The 23,965-nt window shown below is 31.2% G+C and overlaps 4 protein-coding genes across 7 annotated transcripts in view; 2 read left to right on the forward strand and 2 right to left on the reverse strand.

Annotated features, from left to right (window-relative positions):
• Positions 1 to 2,177: 2,177 nt before the first annotated feature.
• Positions 2,178 to 6,156, reverse strand: LOC126769999 (CSC1-like protein 2). The gene has a single exon (XM_050489099.1). The coding sequence runs from the start codon at positions 5,924 to 5,926 to the stop codon at positions 3,686 to 3,688; it is 2,241 nt and encodes a 746-aa protein (XP_050345056.1). The 5' UTR covers positions 5,927 to 6,156; the 3' UTR covers positions 2,178 to 3,685.
• Positions 6,157 to 6,870: 714 nt separating this feature from the next.
• On the forward strand, positions 6,871 to 13,679 carry LOC126769956 (scm-like with four MBT domains protein 2). Its single transcript, XM_050488994.1, has 7 exons — positions 6,871 to 7,059; positions 9,955 to 10,365; positions 10,600 to 10,722; positions 10,830 to 10,958; positions 11,311 to 12,176; positions 12,489 to 12,664; positions 12,770 to 13,679. Exons 1-7 carry the CDS (start codon positions 6,988 to 6,990, stop codon positions 13,606 to 13,608), a joined length of 2,616 nt encoding a protein of 871 aa, XP_050344951.1. The 5' UTR covers positions 6,871 to 6,987; the 3' UTR covers positions 13,609 to 13,679.
• Position 13,680: 1 nt separating this feature from the next.
• On the reverse strand, positions 13,681 to 15,564 carry LOC126770313 (uncharacterized). Its single transcript, XM_050489681.1, has 2 exons — positions 15,430 to 15,564; positions 13,681 to 14,823 (listed from the first exon to the last, which is right to left on the reverse strand). The coding sequence occupies exons 1-2, from the start codon at positions 15,431 to 15,433 to the stop codon at positions 13,706 to 13,708; spliced, it is 1,122 nt and encodes a 373-aa protein (XP_050345638.1). The 5' UTR covers positions 15,434 to 15,564; the 3' UTR covers positions 13,681 to 13,705.
• A 1,209-nt stretch (positions 15,565 to 16,773) lies between these two features.
• Positions 16,774 to 23,965, forward strand: part of LOC126769872 (neuroglian) — a 36,359-nt gene continuing 29,167 nt past the window's right edge. For 3 of the 4 annotated variants that reach the window (XR_007669429.1, XM_050488836.1, XM_050488824.1), the window contains exons 1-3: positions 16,774 to 16,899; positions 17,281 to 17,364; positions 19,398 to 19,524. Coding sequence is in view for 2 of the 4 variants with exons in the window: in XM_050488836.1 (XP_050344793.1) it covers positions 17,307 to 17,364; positions 19,398 to 19,524 (185 nt within the window). In the remaining 2 variants the exon portion in view is untranslated. Of the gene's footprint in view, positions 16,904 to 17,280; positions 17,365 to 19,397; positions 19,525 to 23,965 lie in introns of all 4 variants that reach the window. The other variant, XR_007669430.1, reaches the window with a different exon arrangement.

A 23,965-nucleotide genomic window follows, 5' to 3' on the forward strand; every position in this document is an offset into this window, starting at 1 on the left:
TTATTTTGTTTAATTATTATTATATTCAATTTTATTTTACTTTTTCATATTGTATTTTGATTAAAAAAAATGTTAATGTATCCAACATTTTTTTTTTGTTTGGTAGGGCATGTAGTGTAGTATATAAGCAGCTGACACATGGTATTGAGAGCAGTAATAAATTTATCTTCAAACCTTAAACATCTACTTTATTTACCTAGTCCCGTCCTTACAATATTCTTCGAAGAAAATATTTACGTGATGCACATAGCAGACCTGAATCACTCACGGGGCGTCACGGTACGATGCGCAACGATTCGATAGTGGGTATTTCGGGACCCTCATGTGGGGGAAACGCGTAAATACGTTTTTCCAGCGAAAAAAAAAACCTGAATCACTCTATCAATAGTTTCTGTGTCAATTACGGAATTATATGCAATAATCAACTTTATTTTGATTTACCACTCCTAAAGTTCTAAGCGATGTCGATAAAAAGTCGCTACATTCAAACACTGACACCTGAGGCGAGCAAATACCTACTCACCCCTTAAAGTTTTCATATCCGACCCGTAGATGTCTCAAGCCCGTCCTTTTAGAACCCAGATTATACGATTGATAATGCACACATATTAGGTGACAATATAAACATATTGATCCCGCCGTCGGAGTCGAGGTACCTATGTCATTCGTTAGCTTTCCTAAGCCGAGCTCCGAGGGCTGGCTAAAAAACGATTACGTACTGTATGAATCTGCACATTCTTAACTTATATATTCTTGACTTAACGTTAAGTGGATACTTAATGTTAAGTCTCCCAACCTTCCTGTAACACTGTCAAGGTCAGTCGGGCCAAACGTTTAAAAAAAACATTTTAATTAAAATAATATTGTTAAGTTGCCCGATGGCAGAAGTCTTAGCTATACATCTATACTAATATTATAAATGCGAAAGTAGCTTTCACAGCTAAGCCACTGCACCGATTTTGATAAAATTTGGTATGAAGCAATCCAGAACTCCAACGAATGATATACTTTTTCTGCCTTACACTTACCAAAACGCGGGCGAACAATAGTTCAAACAAAAAATAGTATCACCCAAGCAATACAATTATTTTAGAAGCAGTACGCGCTTACGTCAGCACTTATTAGTAAATATTATGCATTCAAGAATCTTATAAAATCATAATAGGCATGCTCTATCTGAAAACTCGTTTGAAGCACCTTCTATATTCGACGTACATGCCTTCTTTTCTATGTATGTCAGCGATATCTCGGAAACGGCTTAACGAATTTTATTTTGTGTATGTATATTAAGATAGACCTCCAATATATTTTTTTAAAAAAATCGCAACAATAAATATGTTGTATGTTCAAACCTCACCGGTTAATTCTAGTGTATAAAGTAATAATAATAATGTCCTCCAGACCGATTTCAGCCACGACGGCCAATCTCAAAAGAGATAAGCCAACTACGCAGGAGATATTATAGTGCACAAGTGTGTGCGCAAACACAAGTGCACTCTGTATTCCGTAACTCTCATAATCCGATGGGACGGCAATCCGACACGACCGGAAAGAGTTTAGGCGCAGGGTCAACTGTTTTACGTGCTTTCCGAGGCACGGGAGTGTACACACTTCTAATCTCCAGACTCTGGGCTGCCACTGAGAATTTTTCTGACAGAAAAACCCAATAACTTTTTATTGGCCTGACATGGGAATTGAACCCAGGACATTCAGGTCTGCGGCCTTACATCACATATAGTGTATAGAGTACTATTATTAAAAAGAGAGATTTGATTTTTGAAAGTTTGTTTGTAATGGATAAATTTAAAATCTACTTATTCATTTTAATACTTCTTTTAACTATAGAAAGCTACATTATCAGTGAAAAACAACTGCATTTTTTTAAATAAAGAACCCTACGAAAATTCCAATAACATAAACCAAAGTTTCAAAGTAAAGTATTGGCGTAAAAAAGATAAATGTTTAACCCGGACGAAGTCGGGGCGGGCCACTAGTTGTATATAATTTGGAAAGCGCTTATAATCGTTTCGTAGAAATAATAAACAATATCTAAGATATCACATTGAATTATAAATTTTATTATTATATGTGTATAACATAAATTGGAACATTGGCTTGCCCAATTTCTGTGTGAAAAAAAAAAGAATAAACAGGAACATTATGGTTCATGAAAATAGATTACGAATAAAATAAAACGGTTCTGTTTGTTGAGAGAAAAACATTTCAATATCATTTAGTAGAACTATGTTACTCATTTCTTCATTACAACTCAGTGTTTCAATCCAACTAAACAAAGGATACAATAAGTGTTATCTTACAAATACATAGTACCTACAATAAATAAAAAAACAGCTACATAAATAATTTCGTGGTGCAAACCAGTTCAGACTTCAGTCATTTTACGTAACATATTTACGAGTTTAATATTGCACAATACTTTCGAATTCTTTGTACTAGTATAATATTTATATGCTAAAATAAAAATTCTTTGTTATTCTCTGCAGCTATAGTTATATAAAGTATTCCTTTAAAGCGATTTGGTTTCTTTTTCCATTGGTTTCTGAATAATTATAATTTTTTGAAAAAAAAAAAAAAATTCGTTTAATAAGTTTATGACAATCCAATATCACGACATAAATTCATAAAATTAAAATTATTAAGTAACAAGATAAAAATTTATGATCGTATAGCCTCGACAGATTAGCGGGTTTCAGCACATTTAAAATATTTTTTTGGATTAAAATAGAAAATATTTTGTGAATCTACCGATAAAAATATAACAAACTGCTTTTCAATTATTTTTAATTTATTACGTCATTATTATAATGTTTATCATTTAATGGACAGACATTAAAATTACTAAGTACGAATGATTAAAATGATAAAGCGGATCTGCGAACACGTCATGTTTACTGTATACAACATGAAACCACAATGTTGAACAAAAACAATATCATTTATTTTGCAAAATTTAACAAAATATTCTACTACATTAATTTACATCAATCGAACAAAATTATCATTGACAGGTGAAGTGTTCGAAATTAGACAGCCATTAAAATCACAATATTAAAGTTTATTATTTACATAAAAATATGCCACAAATTGACAATTATATTTAATATATTAGTGTTTAATTCATGTTATTAGAATGTGTAGATTACAATAACAAATAATTTGCTTGGAAGTCTTTTAACAAAGCAAAAATAAGTCCATTAAGTATTAAATTACAATAAGGGATTTAACATTTTTACTCTTACAGCTTCTAATGATTCTAATTAACATAAGATTTATTGGAATTAAAAAATATGTAAATAATACAATCTTTTCAAAGAATTATTATATCAGTAATTGATTTTTTTTATTACAATTTGAATAAAACATCAACTAATAAAAAAACAACATATATCGGGGAAAAATATAAAAAACATTTAGTGTTTTCATATCGTATATATATGAATAAGGCAACGAATTATAAGAGTAAAGTTAATACAGATTCCTTCAAAATATCCTAACGACTAGGAATATATTATAATATAAAAATATTGCATTAGTTATATATACCTATTTACATTGCTATAAATACTATTCTTTTGTCAATATCGAAAACGCGACCGATATCTAAAGATATTCTTTTATCTCGTGATATGACTTTGCCAAACATTAATTTATTAAGCGAAACAATCTATATGTTTATAGGGTCTGGAGTGTAAGATAGATTAACGACGGGTGATGACGCGCCATAATCAGGTGTCGAAGGCGTTGAAGTGGGCGAAGAATCCAGCGGTTTAGTTAGTACCGGAGCCACGTACTCTGGGAACCTTATACTGGACTCCTCTTGCAGAGGAGCTGGAGGTGTGCAGCTAGGAAATGGACTTAGTAATAGGAATGTCCCAAAAGCAACAATTGAAGCCATTATCAATATTATCGTTCGGGCCTCAAAACCTGCTCTCAGGCCAGCCCATGCCGCCATACTTATTAGCAAAAGTAACACAGAAACTCGTATTAATCTAACAGCAGTAGCGTGAATTCGCCCACCGCCAACGCCGCTCATATCGCACGGTCCATAAGCGAAATACAAATTATGCTTATCACCGATATGCTTGAACAAGAAGTAGATAAGTCCAAATGGAGCTATCAGAGGACAGGCCAAACTGTAGACCATAGTTATAGAGAAAATGGCCAGACTCCAAGCATAGTGCACACCAAAAGGGAACTCATACAAAATAGCTTTCTTCACATAACTTTTCTCCGCTTTCGATTTTGACTGTAACAAATACCAGACATAAAGGAATAACTCTGGGAATCGTATGAGTTCGAGCGCGGTACCTATGAAGCCGGAGGTTATTACGTAATTAACGAACAGTGCTCCCTTATCTGGAAGAAACACACAGTCCCAGCGCATCGTATCATTTTCATGGTGCAATGCCCACGCCATGAATGCTTCAGCACTAGCAAGTCCTAATGAAGGTAAAATCAACGTCATAAGTAGAAGAAACATTACAGTTTTTGTCATTATAGAATAATTTTGCTGTGATTTAGTCCAATGTGAAAGGAATTTGTCCGAGAAGGCCACAATCGCCGGCATAACAGCTGCCATGGTCCACAAAAGTAATGTGGGAAGAAACTCGAAGATTAAACTGCTGACTCTATTTAGAGTGTCTGGTTTTGCGATTGATGTATTAATAAGATTAACAACAAAAGCAGGTGTTGTTAGGAAGAAAAGGACAATAAATAAAATAAAGTTGACAATAATAGCCTTCACATACCAGACACCGGGCTGAACACTCAAATTCTCCCAAATAATGTCTGAAGGATTAGTGGCGTGTTGAAGAACCCATCCACGATGCAGGCTGAAGTGGTTAATGACATGTTCGGCTAATTGATACGAGGGCAAAGTTAGAAAAGCTATACCTAAGGGATCATTCAGTACAATAGCTTTACATCTAATTGCTTCATCTTTTAGTCGTTTTTCTTCATTTGTGTAAAATTCTAGAGCATCCACCTCTGGCCCACATAATGTTGGTTTAACTGTAATTCTCTTCCCAGTTTTCCTGAAGTATGTGTCAGTATAAATTAGGGCTTCTGTCACCATTTCTTTTTTCTCCTGTACTTCATTTAATTTATTTACATTATAGGCAAGACGTAAATCAACAATTTGAATGTGTGGGAAGTTATGTGTAAAGTATGCCCTTATTGTGGCTTCATTTCTATCAGCTTTTGATATATTTGTGATCATAATTGTTCCTGTCATAGATGTTGGTACTGGTTTTCGCCCTGTACATCTTCTCATAATCAATACAGAGATTGGTAGAAACATAATACTTATCAAAGTATGTACCCACAACCAATAGGACCTGCCATTGATATTGGATAATGTTGTTCGACTAAAAGTGCTAGCATCAAGTTGTGATGACCCTTGAAAATTGATCGGAAGAATAATTCCAATCGAGACCACTGTGACAATAAACATAAGTGTTATTGCATGTCTCTGAAAGGACAAATAGTGAACAGCATCTGGTCCACATTTGGCAAGTACTTGCTCACGAGTAAGTCGAAACACAGCAGGTAGCCATGTGAAAAATCCTTCATCGATATTCAATGACTCATCGGCACTTCTTCGTCTCTCTACTAATGCGTCATTATCTCCACCTCGGTAGAATAAATTTGTCCAGCGATTTTTAGAACGTTGTACTAAAGCCATCCGTCCATAATTCCATGCAGTGCGTCGTAACACAGTAAATAATAAAATTAAACAACTCCATGATATCAAGTTTAGTATCAAGGTCTGTGGAATTCCATTGTACGCACCAGTAATTATCACATTCTGCGACGGGTTAAGAAGCATACAACCCTCATCATCAGTCCCATTTGAGGTATTTGAAGATAAAGAAATAAGTATACTGCTTGGTGTAAAGCGATCCATTGTTGATGTCGCAACACAATTTGTAAAGAGAAAGTATTCACATAATTAAATTATCAAATTAATTTTACTTTGATTCATTTAGTCACGCACACTTTCCAGATGTTTTAGTATTACGATAGAAACACAATTATATAGGTGCAGTTTCGATTACAAAAAGTCTAGCGTTTATAGATTTGTATTGACTATTGTATGATTTGTATGGAAATTAAAAACTTTATGACTTGATTGACTTGATTCTTGACAAATTAGTTATCATTCGTTCTTACATTCCGTCATCATAACGTCATAAAAACGTACAGCTACAGACTATAAATGCAATCTAGAATCAACATAACACACTCCGCATGAATAATGTTACGATGAAACATCGACGCCACACGTTTTTGACTTAAAGTCACATCTTCATTTTAACAAAATAATTTAGATTAATTTATGATAAACAAAATGCAATAAGATGCATTTTCATTTAGATTGAAGCAAAAATTTATAGTCGCTATGTTTTAATTAAATAAAATAGACCTGTTTAGGTTTATGAAATAAAATCTTCTTTGTTTTTTTTCGTAGCAAAATATATACAATATATACAAATAAAACAAAAAATATACAATAACATTTTACGACATGTATCATTAAGCTAGATGTAGCTATATACACACTCGTGGTATATATAAAAAGTGCTATATAGATATTTTTTAAGTTGTTGTAGTAAATTATTCTAGTAATAGTTACAGAAAACATATGTAAAATACACGATAACTAACATTTTGTATAATAATTATTTATAAATATTAATTATTATAGACTAGTAAATAATTCATATTTGAAATAGAACGATAAATCAAAGATCTGTATTTTCCATACAATAATGCGTCAAACTCAAAGATTGAGAACAAAATATACTGGTAGGTTGTGGGTGATTATGAATTTCAATTTCATTCAGTGAACTGAAATTTAAGGGGAGGGGAGTTAAGTTCGTTTCGGGCTTTTGAGTAATTTATATTTATTTTAAATTATAATTACTTTAATGAGATCAATATTCGTTTCTTTTATTTGTAAAAGTTATGGAGTTCGATTGGAACAATTATTTAGAAGATACTAAAAGTATTGCTGTCCCTGAAGAATTATTTTCTCATGTAAGTAGCGACTTTTAACTACTCTTTAATGTTGTATAATGATAAATATAGTTTTATATTAAATTATTTTTGTTGAAGTTGAGTGATAGTGAAATAGAATGATAAGTTAAACTTGATTGCTTTAAAAAGCTCTTTTTTTTAAATAGAAATATATATATATAAAAAAAACATTAACAACATCGCAACTTATAAAGGCTATTTAAAGTTATTTATAGAATTTAGTTTCGCCAAATATAAAGATATTTTAAATATCTTATGTTTTTATTTATTTTTGTAGACATATATTGTTATTTAATTAAATATTAGTTATGAATTAAACCATATGCTCAGAATATATAGAACAGTCACGAATTGTGCCACATTGTCGTAATGAAATATAATTGCCTAATTAAGTAAGTACTTTCATTTTCTTTTTAATATGAAATAAAAAAAAAAAATTTAATTGTGCCAGCTTATTGTTATATTTCCACAAATTTTGTAAGCAGTTCATTTTTTTAATGAATAGATATCATCTATTTTATATTAAATTTAATAAGGAGATAGTATTATTTGGCCTTTTAAACTATTGCATGTCATAAAGATGTTTATTTTATAAATAGATCCTAAAACTTATAATAAATAACTTCAAATATTAAATTGATATAAATATTTATAGATTGAATGTATATGTCAATGGTAACTTCATTTAAATACTTATCTATCTTTAGAATTGGTTTATGCAAAGCCATTCAAATAATTAATAAAATTTTCACCGAATCGATTATAAAAAAATATATACATTGCAGCATTCTGTGCTGTAATATTCATTGGCTTAAAAAAATGTCTCATATCATATATACATGTAACATTTCTGTACAATATTTATTTGATTAAAAATTATTGTTTCAATAAGCAGCTATTATTAATTTTAAATAATAAACTTTGTGTGGTACTTGAAAATGGTTCATATAGAAGTCGATATTATGATTGGTATTTGTATTTAATTTTTATAATAACGAACTAATAAAATTTAAATTAATTATATTTATTAACAAAATGTCATTTTATTGAATTTAATAATAACAATATTGGCAACGAAGCTTTAGTATCTTTTACATAAGTATGGTTTATTAAAAATTATGTTACATTAAATCCACTGACAAAAATGATGAAATTTGTTATGATACAAGCATGAGTCCTAAGGAAAGACACTGCAACTTTTTTATACCTAAAACCTGCTTCAGTACATGGGCAAAAATTTAACAGTTATAATTAGTAACCACCATCACTTTGATACTTTGATAAATTTCTTTTAGTTACCAATAAATATTGAATAATGAATTTAGTTTCTTGTTTATTTTATTAATATTACTGTAAACAGTAATAAATAATAAATAACAATTGGTCAGTGATAAATTGAAGACACACATTTAGATTTCACATTTACCAAATTGTGACATATGTATCATCAATATGAACAGTTATTAATTACTGGTTATTATTAATATTTACCACATTAATTACTTGTAGAAATACTTATACAATCAATAATGATATCCATTTTATATACGGTCAATTTCATCCCCATTTACCTAACTATTAAAAAATAATTGGATAAGTTAATCTAATTTAAAAGTAAAGGCCTGTAAATATGCCACTACTGAGCCTCCACCTCTTTAAGATGAAGGGAGCTTATTTTGCCATGCTGATCTAATGCTGTTTGGTTGATATACATGTAGCTGATTTTTATCATGTTTCACTTCACTGCAGAGCACAAGATGAATTATTATAAATATTACTTAGCTCATGAAGTTTTGTGATGTTTAACAGGGTTTGAACCCACATTTATGTATTCCGATGAGGCATAAAATATTAACTTATCATTAATGTTTTAAAAAAATATTTAATTTGATCCTTGTGACTTAATAAGGAGTATCTTGTGCCATTGTTAATTCAATCTATTCTTTTTCACTGCTTCAAATTTTCTTCCTTGGCTGATAAATGAAAATTGGTTGTATAATTTTTGAGATAATGTAACATATTAAACTTAATAAATTTAACATATTAATATTGAAATATTAAAAAAAAATGCTTAGCATAGTTTTTATATTCTCAAGATTTGAATTATAATTTGACCTTCTATGAAATGTGTACAATGCTAATTTCAAGGTGACTTTATTAAAATGAGTACTAACAGTTTTTGCCATCATAATATAAATAGCATAATTTATTTCATTTAATGTATATAGAAATGTCTATATTTTTATTGTAACATTTTCCCAGTACTTGGAATACAAAACATTGGACCGTTGGTTTAGCCATTTTTTTTAAGCTTTGTACACTTATTATGTGTTTATGCTGTACAGATGGTAATGGTAGTCCATGGCTCAATAGCCATAAATACTTATTTGATAATAGAAGGTATTTTTTTCTAAATGTAGGTACCTGTTTCATTTTGTAAAGTGCATCCTACTTTTTTCAATCTCGTACATAACTGTCGTACCTATGCCATGGGTTTCGTCTATATTTATAATAGTTTATTATTAGTTTGTGTTCAATGTTTAATAAATTTACGAAGAATAACCACAGCACGAAAATATTCTTGACCTAATAATAAAATATGTCAAGGACCGAACACTGTAAAGTTACGGTACGGTTAGCGCTTATAGTATTCAATAATTAAAATTTCATCAGTCTCAAAATTTCAGTCATAGGTTTTAAAGTACGAATTTCGCCCTAAAAAAACTAACATTTTTGGTAACAATAACATATGTTTGTTATGTAGAAATAATACCAGAAATTAGTCAATTAACTCATTAAAAGTAATATATTTATCTGGTATTTGTATAATGTAATAACTTTGTTATGTATGGTACGATTACATTGAGAATTAATTTAAAAAAAAATTACTTATAGGTCGAAGCTAGTCTCAACAATGGCATCAAGCAAGGCATGCTTCTTGAAGTTTGTCATAAAAATAATCCAGACGTGTACTGGATAGCCGATATCACCATGGTCTGTGGCCATCTCCTCAGAATAAAGTTTATCGGCGCCGAAACAGACTTCTGGTGTGATATATCCACCACTAAAGTTCATCCATTAGGCTGGTGCGGAAAATATGACGAGTTGGTCGAACCTCCAGATGAGATAAATGATAGATGTGGAGAGACAATCATAGAAATAATGAAGAAAGCCCTTTTGGTCGGTAAATCGGTATCAATTGAGGCACTTAATAACAAAGGATTGTCTCCAATTGATAGAATTAAAGTGGGGATGAAAGTGGAAATTCAGAATATTATTGATCCTTATAGATATTGGATAGCGACGGTAAGTACTAAAATAGTCAAATTAAATACTAAAAAATAATAACTGAGAAATTGCTTAAAACAATAAGACACTTAGCTGGAAATAAACATAATATTTAGGTACTGTTTAATATGTAAACCGTGATTTATTTTATCGAATACCTACAGGTTTATATATTATTCTTAACGAGAGTAATAATAATTTACTTAAAAGTAATAAAATATAACTTGAGATTTGAACATAATAATTTTTTAGGTTCGCGAAAATGTCGGCGGACGTCTTTTATTACGCTATGACGGTGCCGACGACGATTTGCAACAATTTTGGATATTTTTTTGCAATCCCCGACTTAGTAGTTTTGGATTTGTTACAAATAAGGTATATTTTACTTAAATTGAACTGTTGTTTTTATTCCCTGATTCCTTGCTTGTAAATGATATTTGCTGTCTTATTATCGAAACTTTTAAGACATTAAAATGTTTTAGGGTTCTCCGTGGCAGTTCAAATATCCGGGAAAAGTCAATAAGTTCTCGTGTAAAAATAAACTCAGTGCTCAATTGAGACAAAGCGCCGAAGAATCTATAAAGGAACCGACTCCGGCTGATTTATTTCAGGTGAGGTAGATCTTGATGCAAGCTCGTCTGGGTAGGTACCACCCACTCATCAGATATTCTGAGAAGGGTGAGTGAGCCAGTGTAATTACAGGCACAAGGGACATAACATCTTAGTTCCCAAGGTTGGTGGCCACGTCCGCCTTCCTATTCTATAAAAATAGAGGTAATCGTCGTTTGCGGTCAAATTCTTTAATTTTTTTTAATGAATATGTCAGTTAATCTGACAGCCTGTTCTCGGTTCGAATTCGATCAAAATCATTTTTAGTGTATAAAAAAAGATCTATATACAATATCTAAGTTTCAAAGTGTCAAATCGTCAGCATATTAATACGTATTTTTGAATACCCAACAGCCAAACCCAACTTTAGAAGCACACAGCTTTGCCACAGGTATGAAAGTAGAAGCACTAAGTCCACTAGATATGAACACTTTCTGTCCAGCAACTGTTATCAAGATCTTTAATAACCTGCAATTTCTGGTCGTAATCGATGATCACCTCGATGATTACGAAGACACCAAAATGGCATGGATGTGTGACAATATGCATCCCTACATTTACCCCATAGGTTGGGCGCAGAGAAACAAACTCGAACTGAAACCACCCAAAATATGGACAGAGGGTACATTTGATTGGGAAGAATATCTGTCGGTAACTGCATCTGTTCCTGCACCGGATTACTGTTTTGGTAATAAAGATCTCTTAAAAGGTATCGAGGTCAATATGAAATTGGAAGCTGCAAACCCACTCAATCATGAAGAAATCCACGTAGCATCAGTCGAGTCTATTGTAGAGCATATGTTATATGTTGAACTTCTGCCAATCGGTGAAAAATATTGGTACTCTCAGGACAGTGATCTCCTTTTCCCTGTAGGATGGTGTGACAGCAATAATTATGAGCTGCACATACCTGATACGAATCCGAAAGAACCACCAAAACCTTTAGAAGAACCAAAAACTATTAAGGAAGATTTAAAATCAACTGAAGAATGGTGCGATCGAATATTCTTTAACTACAAATGTTACGCAGGACCATCGATAAGTCGGAACAAATTGTCCCAACTACCGAAGGCCGTCGGACCCGGGCCATTACTGCTCGTGTTAAAAGAAGTGCTAAACAAGATAATATCGGCATCTTACAAGCCGGCGAAGTTACTCAAAGATTGGGAAACTGAAGGGCCGCCAGAGGAGGGAATGAGACTTGAAATGTTGCGTGCGAAGTGAGTTCTATTTTTTATTTTTACGAATTTTAGCCTTTTTTAAATATATTGATTGCTCATTAATTTTGTTCCATCCTGCTACCAAAATAATTAAATGGTACAACCATAATGAATATAGTAGAACTCTTTAATAGCTTAGTAGTAGCTATCATTCCCGCAACCCGACATTGACAACCCATATTATATGTATATATATCATAGTATATATATCATCTGCATGTATAGTCATATACAATTAAATTTCTATATCTTGCCTAAATATTTTATTTTTTAATTATTAAATTCTTATTTAAACTTTGTTATTGTTTTTAGACTAAAAACCAGACCCTACCACGCTTACGTCCCGATAGTGACGTCATCAGAGCAGGTGGAGTCGTTTTGTCGCGACGTGTGCGTCAAGCTACAAGCCTGCCCTAGCCTGTTTGGTCCCGTCGAATACTCAGAGCAGTGCCCACACAGCTGCCAGCAAGTTGAGAAGTCTACATTCCGTGAGTACTTATGTATACGTGTTGTTTTATGCTGTTGTGTACTAATAATTAAAATCAGAAAATAAAACTTATTAAATTAAATAAATATGTTTTTTCTATTTTCAGATAATGGAACCGAACGTCGGGGAAGACCAAAAGGCAGTTTGAATGGTAAAAGGAAAAAGAAAAAGGTAACTCCGGAAAAAAGGGAGAAAGAGCAACCACCGCAAGAAGTTGAGAATAATAGAGATGGTGAATCTATTGAGAGTGAACACAGCGCTGGATCCACGCCACCTTCCGAATCCGGAACCAGGCCAAACTCACCTGATAGTGTCTCAGACTACAAGAGAAGCACTAGAAGAAAACGCGAAATTAAAAGCAATTACCCGAAAATGGAAATGAAAACACGAGGTGCAAAGTTACCAAATTTCGCATTACAAATGAAAGAGGCGCATTGGAACAAGAAGGACGTTGAAACTATTTACAGCAATTCCTGTGCATCCAAGAAGCAAAACACCGCAGACAGCGACACAGAAAACGATACGAATGAAAGCAGTTGTAATTCGAGGGATGCCAAAAATATATCGGACGTTTCAGATTCGGAAGAGCCGGAGCTAAAGAAACTTAAATTTAGTACTGATGATCCCCTGCCGTCGGATAACAAAATGTTCGAAAAACACACGGCTATGACTTGGATTAAAGGAAAAGGAAAATTAGCTCGCAATCCTCTGGATTGGTCTGTGGACGATGTATATGATTATCTAAGTAGTACAGATGATTGCAAACTTATTGCGGATAAGATGAAGCAAGAAGAAATCGATGGGCAGGCCTTTATAATGCTTGATTTGCCGATTATTACACATTTTTTGCATATGAAGAAAGAATTTGCGATGCAACTCTGCAAGCACATAACTATGGTTAGGTGGTATTATATTGTTAACTTCGAGGAGAATGGTGAAACGTGATAATTTTGTTCCTGTATTATATTATCTAGTCCTCAATAAATTAATTGAATAAATACTCGTAATATATTGAATATGATATTCCATTGTACTAGTTCAATTAAACAAATGCATTCTTACGAAGTTTGCGACATAAATAGTTACAAATTCTAAATATGAAAAACTTATTAATACAGTCGTTTTTATCATTATCGAGAAAATCCTCATTTAGATGTATATTTTTCTTTGCATTTGAGCTCTTAACTGGTATTTCTCTATCCTTCAAATATAGTTCTTGTTCTTTGACATAGTTTTCTAATTCAATGTTTTTTTCTTTTAATTTCTTAAAGTTTTCGGTTGACGCTAGTGGCTCTTTTATAACATCAAAGTTGTGTTCTCTTATATTTATTTCAGAAAAAAGACTGCGATCATCCATTTTTATTTCGACGTAGCGAGTGCCACTCTGCAGGAAAATGTTTAAGAATTTTTCTTTCTTGTCACTGGTATTAAATTTTGAACTATTTTGTTCGAAAGTTGAATCTGTTAAATAATTCTCATTTTTAAAAGCTTCTATTGTAGAATTGAAACTGTTTGATATATATTTTGTATTATCGATATTTACTTTTCGGTTATTTGTAGCAAATTCTTCATTAAATTCTTTTATATCAGTGAATTTGCTATTGTTCACGGATGAGTCTGATGATCTTATATGCTGTATCATATCCTTAATTAAATCTTCCATTTCTGTTACCGTATTTCCTCTATTCTTATGTAATATTTCGTGATACTTTTTCTTATAAAGTTCAAACTCTTGCATATTGATGTAAAAATTTTCTAAAATTTGGTTAACTGTTGTTTTAAAGAGTTTTATATTAGAATCGAGACCAATACTAGAATTTTCGTCCGTTTGAAGTTCTCGAGACATTTTTTTGAGTATTTCTATTTCATCTAGGTCAAATTTAGTAATGAAATCATTTTTGTCTCCTTGTCCTGCATCATTTTTACTAAACGAATGATCATTGCAATCACTATCATCCTTTACAGGTTTATCATCAAAAATATATTTTTTATAATACTCTCTGCTTTCGGTATTCAAGTACTGATTTTCACTAAAACTTGGTGATTTTTTTTTGGAAATAATGTTAATATGAGATTTACATTCTTCTCGTGAATCAGATATTTTGGGAGATATGTTCACAAAACAACTGTTACGCTTTCTGACATCAGCTGATTCTTTGTCTGAAATTAAAATAACGAAAAGCAATGTACGCGCGTATTGTTTTACAACAGCGGTTATCAAGCTATTTTTCGACTACTGTATTCAATATTTATTTTGTAATAAATAATAATAATTATGTGATAGCAATTACATGTTTTACTATGACCTGGTGACAGTGGATAAAAATTCCAGGGATCGAATTAAGTAATTTATGAAACAAAAAAAAGTATGATACAAGTGTGGTTCCAAACGATTTGTAGCACATTTCCTAGGTATCTGGCGGACCTTTTGTACGAGAGGATAATATTTTTTTCTGCATTTTTTTATTTATTTTTTAATCAAACTCATGTATGTTTATTTGTCATAGTTCTATTAATGTGCAAATGTATAGTCCAGAAAAGGTTTTTATTTAACTTTTCTAAAACGACTAAGCAATATATTTAATAATTTATAGGTAATGGACTCCTAAAGGTTCGCCACACATGTTCAAGTCTATTAGAAGTTTTTGTTACCATCTTTAGATTATTCCTATTTATATTATACTTTTTTTGCCAAAACTTACGATCGCGCTTAAAAATTGAGTAATAGGTACAATATAAACGTTATGTTAAAAAAAAGTACATTACCCATTTTAAGACCATAACATTACTTCTCCATAAAATAGTACAATATTATACATACATGAAATAATTTACAAAAAAGAACATAAAAATTTAACAGAGATTTATTTTTTAAATTCGTAACATTAATATGTACCAAAGAGTATAATAGTGTAATGATGTCACATTACACGCTGTAGTTCTAATTTTTTTGACACTCGAAAAAGGTCTGTATCAGTCAAAAGCCAAGACTTTCAAAGTCCAAATATGAAAAGAATGAATACATATTGATCTATGTCTTATTAGGATCTACTACGAAACAACTTTAATTATATTCATATTTTAATTAAAAGGTTTAATGCAGTTATAGTGGTCTAGCCACTAAGAAAATCAGATTATTACTTTAAACAAATTATTCACATTTCACAAAATTAACTCAGCGAAATCATAAGGGTGGCAGGACTCGATAGAAAAGAAATATAGGAAACGTTCAAAAACAAAATAAATAATTATAATATAACGGACAACAAACTATTGGGACCTAAAATAAAAACTGCACTCACGTATCCGTTCTCATTGCTGCACTCATAACTATTAATAAGTTAACGTTAAATGTACGTATCAAACAAAATAGAGGCCCAAAAATACCTATCATCGTAAAAATACTATATTTTAAATATTGTAATATGTAGTAGGAAACAAGATAGTCGCAATAGATACATAATAGTATGCGAATTTTATATAACTACTCTAATTTAAAAACAGTTAAAAAAACTCAAATAAAAATCTGAGATAAAACAAAGTTGATCATTGAATAAAACTCATTTCCTTAGGCAAGCTCTACACAAAACACACTCCCTCAAGAAGATAACTTTGACAAAAAAAAATTCATGTTGAAAATTTGAGAACTTAAAAAAGTTTCCTACTTTTTATCAATATTTGGAGGCTCTCTTCAGCAGGAGCATGCTTACACAGGTTGTTACTAGTAATTATTAATAATCTATATTATGTACGGAGAATATTTGATATTTATAAAGCATTCTGTGAAAGTTAATATTGTGACTTAAGCCTCTCATAACAATTATTTTAAAAAGTACTTATTTTTACATGTATAATGTTATTATTTCTTTAAAAATGTACACATTTTTGTTAGAATATACTTTACGAAAAATATAAAAATTTACACAAATCGCATGAAAAAATTAAATTTAAACATTTTTTATTGAAATAAGTTTTTTTATAATTTATATGATTTTTTTTTAATTTATTGTTATTATATTTACGATATGTATAACTGGCAGTATAACATTCGCCGTATGCTTTACCCAGAAGAAAATAAATGTTGTCATGGCCGAACACCGTTAGCTTTTGTCTATGGTAGAGGTAACAGTTGAATTGATCACTGTCGAAACGAGAATCTCAAAGGCCCCGCCTTTAAAGTCTGTAAATATAATTTACTCGGCCTTTCCGCGATGATGCTTTTATAAAAAAGAAATAGTAGGTAATTTTTATAAAAAAGAGTTTATATTAATTAATATTTAATGTGTATTGAATTTGACGCCGATATCGAATGCAATTTATCGATTTACCGATCACCGTTGCAAAGTGAGATTGTGCGTGTTTTTGCTTCTGATCAGTCATCAAATAGTGAATTAAAGAGGGCTAAGGGATAACCGTTATTATAGTTGACCGTACACTATTTTTTTCTGTTATAACTGGGCGGCTGTTTAGTGCTAATGTTGTTACTATTTTTGGTGGGTGTTGTCATTACGACTTACGAGCTTCATTCGGATTAGGTCATCATCAAGTGTGGTGAACATGTGTGCCAGAGAAAAGTGTTTTAGTTTTACTAAATAGACTTGTTTGATTTCCCATTAGATTCACGAGACACCAGTGTTGCAATAATGGAAACAAGTAAAATTATTTGTCTCTTCGCGATATTGTCGCAAGCGGCGGCTCTATGTAAGTGTTTTCGATATGTTTTCTATTTAAAGCTTTGTATTAAACATTATTGTGCCCTTATCATTTCTTGTTTTTTTTTATGCTTTGAAGTTCATTCAACTTTCTTTGGTCTTTATAACACAGAAAATACTTTTTTAAATGTCTTACCAGTATATTTCTATATACCGATGCTTAGTACATAATATATTAGAGTATCCTTGTCTCATTCATAATAACAATTAATTGATAAACAAAATTAATTATCTATTCATTATTATTAAACAAATATTTAAAAAAATAACAAGCAATTTCTCAATTTATCCATCTTTAGGTACCAATCATTTACAGCATATAGACTTTAATTATATAATTATTCTTACTTATCGGAAATAAATCATAATCCAATTAATTTATAATGTGTAAATAAAATGTGAATTTCCCAGCTTCAAACAAAGGTAAATTAATGCTTGTGAATTAAAGTGATAAAAGACAATTTAATTAACAAAAGTAAAATAATATTATTTAACTTTCACATAAAAAGCAATTATAATAAATTAATATAACAAAATTTTATACTACTCACAAAAAAAACACATTACATTTATTAAATAAGATTAGTTTTTATAAAAAATTTAGGTAACTTAAATATTTGTTAATAAAGGTAAAATCAAGAAAAGCCTTAACATTAACATTTATAAGTAAAAAATAAAGCACTTGCTGTAAATATGTAAGTATACATTTTTAATGGGCTTCTAATAAAGTACCTTATAGTTATTGGAAATAATATTTAGTTTTTATAGAATATCGTCTATAGAATAAAGAAATACTGTATGGAACCTTTGTTTTTTTATTAATATTTTAAAGGACAAATCACAAATTGTACTTTTTAAATTTACTACAACATTGATTAATGTTTTGTAACAAAAGTCCTTTTTATATTAAAGTTAAAGTAAACTAGTAATATTACATGAATTGTATCATTAGGTGAAACAAAATGTATAAAATTTTATACTTTGAATTGTCAGTATATATAATTTGTAATAAATTTTTTTATTTCACTATAGTAATGCTAAGGTTACGATCCTGCCGTGGCATTGACGTAGCAGTAAAGATGGAAACTTGTTCCTAATAGATCTACCTTGCAGATTTATTTTACTAGTTATTGCAATCATTATGTATATATGTATTTTGATTGCTCGTTGTAAATTTTAAATGTGTATTTTATTTATTTTTCAATTTTACTTATATTATTAATCATATTAATAATCTTATGTTTTGGGACCTTTGGGCATAAATATTGGCTTCACATGAAATATGCATTACTTGCCTTAATGTGTTGCCAATCTATAGTTGTGGGTCTAAAATGTTAATGATAAAGGAATTAATAAGCGAGTAGTAAATTCAAACAAATATTTTTTTTTCGATTCAATTTGTTTTATTAAATTTACTAAAAGGAACTTGATTTACATCAAATTCCGAAGACAACATGTATACCGTAACAGCCTGTGAATGTCCCACTGCTGGGCTAAAGGCTTCCACACCTCTTTTTGAGGAGAAGGTTTGGAGCTTATTCCACCACGCTGCTCCAATGCGGGTTGGTGGAATACACATGTGGCAGAATTTCAGTGAAATTAGACACATGCAGGTTTCCTCACGATGTTTTCCTTCACCGTCAAGCACGAGATGAATTATAATCACAAATTAAGCACATGAAAATTCAGTGGTGCTTGCCCAGGTTTGAAACCACGATCATCGGTTAAGATTCACGCGTTCTTACCACTGGGCCATCTCGGCTAGATATATGATGTATAGATTCATACATATTGTAATTATATGTGAACAACTGATAAATAATATTCTATGACACTATATATAATATATATGATATATAATAACAATAGATAAATAAAAATAAAAGTGTAGTCATACTAATAAAAAATATTTGATTCAAATGCATAAATTATAATAATTATTTTTAATTGAAGTATTTATTGATGTTTCTTTTATTTATACAAGATTGTAGTTATTGTCTAATAATGCATATTTTTTATCAGTGACATCACCGCCGCGAATCGTCAAGCAGCCGACGGTGGAGGAGCTGCTGTTCCAGGTGGCGCAGCCTGGAGAGGTCGACAAACCTTTTATCATTGAATGTGAAGCTGAAGGCGAGCCAGCACCCAAGTATGTAGAGCAATCCATATTTGTAATAACATTTTTAGCCTGATAGAGTAAAATGAATTGAGACTATCGTGAGAATTTCTTTCGCTATCATAAAGTAAATATTTACGTCAATCAGCTAAATAATTGAATGATTTACAAATACCATAATTGTAGCTGAAAAAGTCATAAGTGACCGAGTATGTATATTTCAAAGTGATTTTTACATATGAGAAATGAACATATATAAATGTTCGTATTATTTCCCTCTGCTTTATCCGCGGTAACTAATGTTTAACGATAATTACGTATTCTACGTCTAAAGTTCTAATTTGATAAATAGGAAAATTATAGAAACAGCTTATACACTAACGAGTAACGGTAGCGAAATATACTTTACGAGTCGAAACATTTTAGTATTGTATACATATAACTATAAAATGCTATATATTTTCATCATCATCATCATATTCAGCCCACTGAATCTACTGCTGGACATAAGCCTCCTCACAGGCGCGCCAATTCTCCCGGTCCTGTGCTAGTTGCATCCATTGACCGCCCGCCATTTTCCTGAAATCGTCTCACCATCGGGAGAGTGGTCTGCCCACTGGCCTTTTTTGCTTCTCTAGGCCACCGCTCCGTGACGACTTTAGTCCACCTTCCATCTTCCCATCTGGCCAAGTGTCCAGCCCATCTCCACTTTAATCTCGTGATACGCTTCCCAATATATATTTTACTAAAAACAAATTTACTGTTGTATGTTTTAATCAATTAATTATATGTTTTGTACAAATATTTTTTTATAGTTGGATCGTTAGTTGTGCTTTTCATATTAATCTTTTTATATATAACATTTCAATCGAACGTCGGTCGAACATTGATAGCCATTCAGCTGTATTTCATATCGCTGGTCATAAAATTTTCAGTCCGTTGATCTGTATTTATTTTTCAGAGCATTAATGTTAGCTCTATTTAAGTTTGTGTGCCGTCGGACGGTCCGATGTCGAAAATCCATTAGTTCCCCAAACATACCGGAAAACCTGATGGATTCTATTTCACATTGATTGTATTTATAGTGGTCAACCCTCTAATTGGAAAAATTTCGGAGAATCAATGAATTCATGCTTATAATAGATTTAGCGAAGAAAAAACAAGTTTATTTTGCCGTTTATAATTTTAATATCATAAACATACTTTCCAACAATAATAAGTCAAAAGTTGTGGTCATTTCAAAGATAATAACCGAAATCATTAGTTCATTCAAAACAATAAATCTTATGTATCACGATATTTTTATCACATACTCTTATCTGATTTATACGTATTGTTGAAAGGGCATTGAACTTCACCCTGACGATTCGATGAAGTTTTTCTTAAAGATACTCCACCATTACGTAAACAAGTTGACTTGTTTGGAACGCTTGCAAAAACATATATAATTTCGATACATTGCTCTTCCTTATTTAAATGTACGTTAATCCCGATTTGGACATTGTAAAAACGGATAGGATTCTAGTGGTTTATTTTAAAAAGTTAAAACTACAGATAAAGTATTGCAATTGCCAGAATTGTAATCACTTCAAAAGCCGTCTCCAACTGGGTCAATTATTTTTGGCACACATTATGATGTAAACTGTATAAATCAATAGCAATTATCGACTTCAATCGTTCTAATAAATGGTTTTAAATGTTAAAAATACTTCAATTGGAAGTCGGAACGAACATAATTTTTTTCAGCATTCTTGTTTAAATTTTTACGTTCATATTCGATTCAATCGTCGGCACTCGTAAACTTCCTGGAGCGTAACAACTATCGACTCGGCGGCTTTAAGAGCATCGTTATAATCCACAGGATACGATTATTCAGAATGAGGACAAACTTTTTAAACATTGCTGAAGCGTTTTTCTATATGCGCTTGATTATGGTTCAGGAGTTAAAACTGCAACAGCTTGAGGGATCTTTCCCCTAGTACGATAAAATGATTCAAGGCAGTATTTCGCAGCGAAAAGTGCCTTTATTTTCGCATCACATATAATATATTATGCAGACATTTTTATTATTATATGTCTTTAAAATAAACATATCTAAACAGTAGTTAGTAATGTAAATTTCCATTGTGAAAACACTAACGATGTGAGTATGAAAACGGGGCCAGAGCTGGAATGACTGGGAATTTTAAAATACAAGTGTTTAATTAACATTTTAAACTCGCTGCAGCGCAGGATAACTCGGTGTTGCAAACGTTAGGAACACTCGACACAAGGGCTTTATCCTACCTTTATCTCGGCTAGCTGATTTAATCGTGTGCTTTGTGCAAAAAATGCATTTCCACTGTTCTTATTATAAACTGAAAAAACTAGAATTTTCTATGTTAGTTTAAATTAGGTAAAGTTATGACGAGCACTATATCCCCTTTATGTACCATATATTCTACGTTATAACAAATATTATAAAGATAAGTTGACATCTGTAGACTTATTACATTTATGTGTGAAAATGTTTAACTGCAAAAACTTAACGTACAATGGTTTCGTGATTCAAAACTTTCGACCGAAGAAGTCTGTCTGCGACGTGTTCCTTTGTAACTTTTTGTTATTATAAAAAAAAAAAAAAAACTTTTGACTCGACAATCTGAAAGCCCTTCCATTTTAACTTTAATTCAATTGAATACTTTTTAAATAGGTTTTTTGAGAATATAAATTCCATAAAACCATCGTTCAAAAACCAGTTCTTTTTGAAACATCGTGAAACGTGTTTTAGTTGTTTTTACTATGCTAGTGATTTCCTAAGTGGGAATCTTATTTTAATGGTTTGAAGAAGATTTGCTGACACGAATGTAAATCACTCTTAGTGATTCACCGCTAACGCAACTTTCAAAGTTTCAAAGTGAGTGAAAATAATCTCAGGGGTTTTACTTGAGCGAGTACTTAAGTAAAGTATCGAGTTACCATAGAATTGTTGAATTCTAGAAATGTTTATAATAATAAAAATGTAAATATTAGTTTGTTTTAAGAACAAATGTTTATCTGTTATTCATTATTGAGGTCGCATCTCTTGCATACATGTCGGTGAAAGCGTAAAATTTGCAAAGGACATTATTTACTTTATCCGTTTGTGGTATGACGTATGTATGTTGTGTATTTTTTTTTTATTTGTAATAGGAAGCCTGACACACAAAGTACATCCTTTGCACCTTAAATAATGGTTCACTCACAATTAATACCTGTACACAGCAATAGCAAATGTTGCTATTTAGTAGCTGAACAACTGATAGATAAGGAGTGCATAATCAGACAAACTTTCTCAATGCTCTACCATCGGAATAAACTGTTTTTTTTAAATGGTTTGTATACATACCTTTTGTTCGGATTATGCGCTGCCTGCCTTCAAATATTATATACAAACCCCAACAATAAAACGACATCCAGACCGTAATATTTTTTTTTACGATATGGCAACGTACATGTCTGTCGTCATAAAAGTCCCTCTCCGGCCCTGTGCTGCAGTCTACGCTGAGTAATGTATGTGTAATTAAATGAATCGTCGTACTAAAATAGAGGAGCAATGTTCAAAACTCATCGTTGACTTAGGATTTTATGCAAGTTGAAGATTTTATTCTAAAATTTCTACAATGTATTAATAAATAATAAGCCTTAAATAATATAATGATTAACAAAAAATAACTTTTTAATAGGTTTTATAGCAGTGCACTGCAACAATATTGTTTTTTTTTAAATAGTTATACCTTTAGGAATAAAAAATGCGGTTTTTTAAAATAATGTTTGTCCCTACTACATCCGGACGAAACAACAGTTAAGCTTTAAAAAAAATTAAAAGAATTTCTTGCTGATAGCTTGTGCTATTGGTGAAGATATATCTTATACAACAAACAAACAACATTCTGGATGACATTTAAAATAAATTAAACAGGCTGTGATTGTGAAAAAAAAAATTAAATATAATACTATGACAATTAAAATCTGAAGATTTGCCGACGTCATTAACCCATTTCTTAGCAGTCGCAACAAAATTAAAGTTGGAATTCAATTTCGATCTTTGATTTGTGATTGTTCAATCGTACTCAAACCTCTAGGGGATTGTCAATTGTCAAAAACTTACATTGTACGTGTTCAGCCCGATCAAAATCGAAGGCATATCACTAATAACACTACGTGATTAAGATAAATAAGGATGGTGTTTAATTATTCGTAATACTTGGTAATATTCAGCTAAATATTGATATCCATTTGTGGTATAATAAATTCGATGCACGTACATTCACCCCACGGTCACGTATCTCGAAGGCAGCGATGATATAATTATCTTTTCATTCAAACTACTGATATATTTATACCTTTATTCAGGAATTAATTTCCCATCGGAAACAAAAGGTGAATATTAGTATTTCCTGTATTTGTTTAGACTCTAATTATGGTATAATTACGTTGCCTTTATGGGACTGAA

Source organism: Nymphalis io, chromosome 1, assembly GCF_905147045.1.
Source record: "Nymphalis io chromosome 1, ilAglIoxx1.1, whole genome shotgun sequence".
Classification (NCBI taxonomy): domain Eukaryota; kingdom Metazoa; phylum Arthropoda; class Insecta; order Lepidoptera; family Nymphalidae; genus Nymphalis; species Nymphalis io.